General features: G+C 41.3%; 1 protein-coding gene across 1 annotated transcript; it reads right to left on the bottom strand.

Annotated features, from left to right (window-relative positions):
- Positions 1-961: 961 nt before the first annotated feature.
- LOC139740313 (heparan sulfate glucosamine 3-O-sulfotransferase 1-like) lies at positions 962-2,198 on the bottom strand. Its single transcript, XM_071650907.1, has one exon. It carries the CDS (start codon positions 2,159-2,161, stop codon positions 962-964), a length of 1,200 nt encoding a protein of 399 aa, XP_071507008.1. The 5' UTR covers positions 2,162-2,198.
- Between the last annotated feature and the right edge of the window lie 2,450 nt (positions 2,199-4,648).

Genomic DNA, 4,648 nt, shown 5'->3' with positions numbered 1-4,648 from the left:
TTTAAAATCGTTGGTGTAGTTTCATTTTCTAACTGAGCTACCAGTAACAGAGAAAACAGTACTGTCGAAAGAGGAGGTATGAATATGCATCTTGATCATGTCAAGATTTCAAGCGTATACTTGGATGGCTTCCCAATAAAGATGAAGTCCACCCCCCCCCCTAAAAAAAAATGAATTAACTCTAAAAGCATGAAAAAAAAATGTCATAACCTTATTTCTAATCAGAATTTGATCATTTTTGCATTGTTCTGCAGAGATTTTTTCGCTTTATTTTGAAATTGATAAACTTCTGGAGTGGATTTCTTCTTTAATGGAAATCTAGAACAAAAATATAACAGCACGATCAAGTTTTCATACAGTACCTTCCCTAAAAATATTCAGATGATGAACCAGCATTTGACGAAATCGTGAATATTATTATCCATATGTGATTATGTCATTATACAATACTACTGTATGTTTTAAATCACGTTTTGAGGTACACATACAGGATTTAGACAAAACGACCGGAAAATTGTGCTTATCTCCGAAAAAACCTCGTATATAATACTGTATCAATTCAACACTGATTTACAAATGCTTAAAAAATTCTAGTTTTGCTCAAATGGTTTCTTATCGTTTTAAAGAAAAGTTCGCAAATCGGCAAAAGAAGTCAATCGATTTTTGTTTCCGTAAAGACTTTTTTTGCGGTTGTATGACTTTACTGCAGAATAAAAGCCGACGGTTGAATCATGATTGCAAAATAGGTGTCTGCTTTAAACATGGAATGTGTTTTCCCAAAATTAATATGATCTCCAGCTGTATTTCACTGTCCTTCCGAAGATCTGGTTGATAGCTTCAAATGATATATATGTAATTTTTCTTGAAATTTGCTATCATGTTTATAAACAAAAGTGGTCATATATTCTACCATAAGTGTCGCGAATACGCCAGTCATATTCAGGCCGATATACCATCGGTTTTATTGCATCCATGAAAAATTTCTTTGGAGTAAATTCACCAACTCGAGATCATAGTCTGCATAATAATGCTTCAATCTGAGGAGCACCTCTTCGTCCACCGACGGCAGAGGACGCTGTGTAATCTCGTGCACACAATGCGTATCAGGTCGCCGCTCCACGTTCACGCAGTATCGCCCCGCCTCATCGTGAAATTCGAAGTGATCTTCGCGGAAGAATCGCTTTAACCCGAGGAATGCTTCGAGACTTTGCATGGTCTGAAGTGGATAATGTACAAAGTCATATTTGTCGACGACAAGAATGCTCTCATTAATGGTAAAAGAACGCAGTCGCCTTAGAGTATCCACATAAACTCCGGCTCTAATTAATTGTGACCCAGCAACCACTCTGTTGTAGCGATCAATCAAGGTGTTCTCGGCAGTATGAGAGTCTCCATGGTGATTGTAGGACACCAGGGAGTCGTGTGTAGTGCTTGTTCCGTTGGGGTCGTGGAAGACTGCAGGAAGAGGAGGGCTCCTTAGAGTAATGTTGTGAACCTCCTTGTGATGTCGAGCAAATTCCATTATCGCTCTTTGGACAGGGTCGCGGAGCATGATTATAAGTTTCGCGCCGGGAATTACCCGGCGAATGGCGCCCTCTAGAATGTCATTATCGTCTGCATATGCTGGAGAATGTTCTATTGTTATCTGGAATCTGGTGGAATATGGCTGTTCACGTTTCCATTTGCTGGTCACGCGCTCCAGGTCGTCACTCGGCCACTCAAAATGCGAGCCGGAATGTGAGACCACGGACGGATGGAGCCCCAAAATTTTGGTGAGTATAAACGTATCGCATCCCCTGACCCCTACAATCAACGCCCCGGGGAGACGGCGTTTGCACTCCAGCATACGGAGCGTCTTATGATTGGAGAGAATGTCCACTTCCCCATTCGCTTTGTATGTATAACAACCTACTTTGTACATATCCCACGCTTCTGATGGCGTAATGGGGGCTTTGTGCTTCCTCTTCCACTCCGTCATCGAATCCTGTAATCGGTCCACGTCGTATCTGCTTTCCATGTCCTTCGCTTTCTCCGATTCGCCGAAGTGGATCCAGGCCACTCGAGTCAGCACCAACCACATCGCGATGAGAATGATTGCCGCCAGCACCGGCGTCCATCCTGCCTTCATCTTCGTCATCTTTCCACAGCATCTGATATTCATGGCGGTGCGGGTTCTCGGTCTCGACCACCTCGGTAGTCTAAAACGAGGCCCTCTGCGTTCGGAGAGAAAATTCAGCCCGGATTCCCTCGGCATGCATCCCTCGTCGACGGATGGTATGGTATACCCGGGTCTGCAACCAAGACAACGATTGAAACGGGAGACGATGAGGAAAGACGGCAGAAGAGGGGAGGAAAAAGAAAAAGAGGGAAAGAGCAAAGACTGAGTGTTAGTGAATGAGAGATGCATTGAAACACCGCATTGCATGACAAATGTGTGCGTATACCACCTGCATACTCAATTGCCACTTGTGACTCAGTGCAGTGCAGTGCCTCACCGAATTGCCAACCACACTTGCATGAAAACCTGAATACTCTTTGAAAGACAGTTTAAAGGCTAGGAATGATAATCATGCTAAAATCATGCTGAGCAGTTTTACCAACCACATGAAATTCAGTCAACCAAAAGAACTTACCCAAAGCTATGACGATACGATATCATCTCTACAAAAAACAAATACAAAAACAGTAAGTCTTTATAATTTTTCTTGCAATATTAGAAATCAATTCGAGTTTAAATCCAGCTTAGATTGGCATTTTCAACTACACCCCCTCCCCCGCAGACAAAGCTGAGGTTATCATGATAGCTAGGTTTTGTTACGTAATGACTTGCTTTCACAAGAAAGGAAATAGCTTACAATCTAATTTTCAAAGACTGACATGACCGAAAGGGGAGATAATGGATTAATATGAATGTCATCACATGTTGTTACGCACGTTGTCCCCTATTTTCTCTCCTCCTCCTCTTCTTTTGAGTACGTGACTCTCATGATCACGACATTATTGAATTAATTCATAATAAATCATGTCCACAGGGCTGAAAGCACAGCAAGCCTTGCTTAGGCTGACGTAGCCTGTTTGTTACACAACCGGGTTACACATTAGCTTTATATACAGCAATTACTTTGTTTTTATTGTGTGTTCCTTTAAAGTTTGTTATGACGATACGTGTGAGATGAAGATTTCAGAAATTAATAAATGAAATCATATCAAAACAACAGCGGACCAGACTACTCCATTCCTCTTTCTGTCTCTGTCTGTCAGTCTGTCTATCTGTCTGTCTGTCTGTCTCCCTCTCTCTCTCTCTCTCTCTCCCTCTCTCTTGTACCTATCCTTATTTCCCTAATCCCCCTCTTTTCTCTGCATAGTCTTTCTTTATCGTCATCCATTCGTCATCTCGTCATCAAAGTCATATTAGCTTTGTCGGCTTTGAAGTTTGCCTTTTTAGACCCTTTCCCAGTCCTCCTCTGAAATGAGTTACACCGATTTAAAGTTTTAAATCTCAACTGTGCCCAAATATTTTAAGAGGGATTTAAGTAGTACAGGTGTATGTTGATCAACTTGATGAGGGAGATAAAACAAGGTACAACAATATTTTGAATTAAATCTACAGAAAACCAATTTATAACAAAATGATCAGTGTGCGATAAAACAAACTTTTTTTTAAAAGCAGTAAACCAACTAGAATGTAAACTAGCAAACATTCATATATAAATTGCAATCATGCGAACATTGATCTCTAAGACACTAACATTTCCGTTTAATGTTTCCCTGCTATTCCTTGTGGGTCTATGTCTGTGCATGACACGGATCTCGAATATGAATTCCGAGATCTTTGTGGATGTATGTGCATTGAATACTAGACAAGCTGCAAACAAGGCAGCTTTGTCCATTCGCACTCCTGTGCAGCATTGCTTCGGGAGCCCTGCCCATCCGTCGCCGTGTAAGTGCTTGCTCTCATGCTCAGTATAAATGTCATGACAACAGAACAACATCCTGACTAGCCTTAAAGTAAACAGCGCCATTTCTCGCCAAATTGGATTTGTCGAGCTCCAAGCTGTACAATCATCATTCATGATATTCGCTCGGTGCCCTTCCCCCATCTGAACCATGTATGTGCGTAAGGCCGTCAGTCCGTTCGTACTTCTTTTGCCTCACCACGAGGGTCTGTCTTCCACAATCTTCAAATTAATGTTCTGTCATCCCCCTTCACATGTAAGTACGCTCTCGTAACTCCCGCTCCCATATCTCTCATCTTCATACTCCTTTTCCCTCTCCTCCCTCCCCTCTCTCGTTTCCTCTCTCCCTCTCTCTCTTAATCTCCCCTCGCAATGTATCTCCTTCTCTTTCAAGGGCCCTACTTTTTTTCTACTTTCGTTTATTTCGGCAATTTCCCGTCCCTTGCAATAAATCCAAGTGTTCTCTACGTTTCAAAATACACAATTTCTTTCATGTCTTTGGATCCTCACTGTTAACTTATTCACTTACTTTCAACCTCAATACCGTTGTTTGTTTGTTTTTTTCTGCTCCTCTTGTCTCTTACTCATAATATTCCGTTTTACATCTCTAAACATCTATATCCTCACTTTCGTAAAGTTTGTATCGTATCATTTAATTTTATATCACATGATATAAAAAATGGTTTATATAA

Source organism: Diadema antillarum, unplaced genomic scaffold (assembly GCF_040938485.1).
Source record: "Diadema antillarum isolate AM-2024a unplaced genomic scaffold, OU_Dant_1.0 seq00000847_RagTag, whole genome shotgun sequence".
NCBI classification, from domain to species: domain Eukaryota; kingdom Metazoa; phylum Echinodermata; class Echinoidea; order Diadematoida; family Diadematidae; genus Diadema; species Diadema antillarum.
The sequence above is the reverse complement of the archived record's forward strand: the minus strand, read 5'-3'. Positions and strand labels throughout refer to the sequence as shown.

Excerpts from the sequence above, each read along its gene's own strand:
- LOC139740313 (XM_071650907.1), bottom strand. The coding sequence starts at position 2,161 with ATGAATATCAGATGCTGTGGAAAGATGACGAAGATGAAGGCAGGATGG.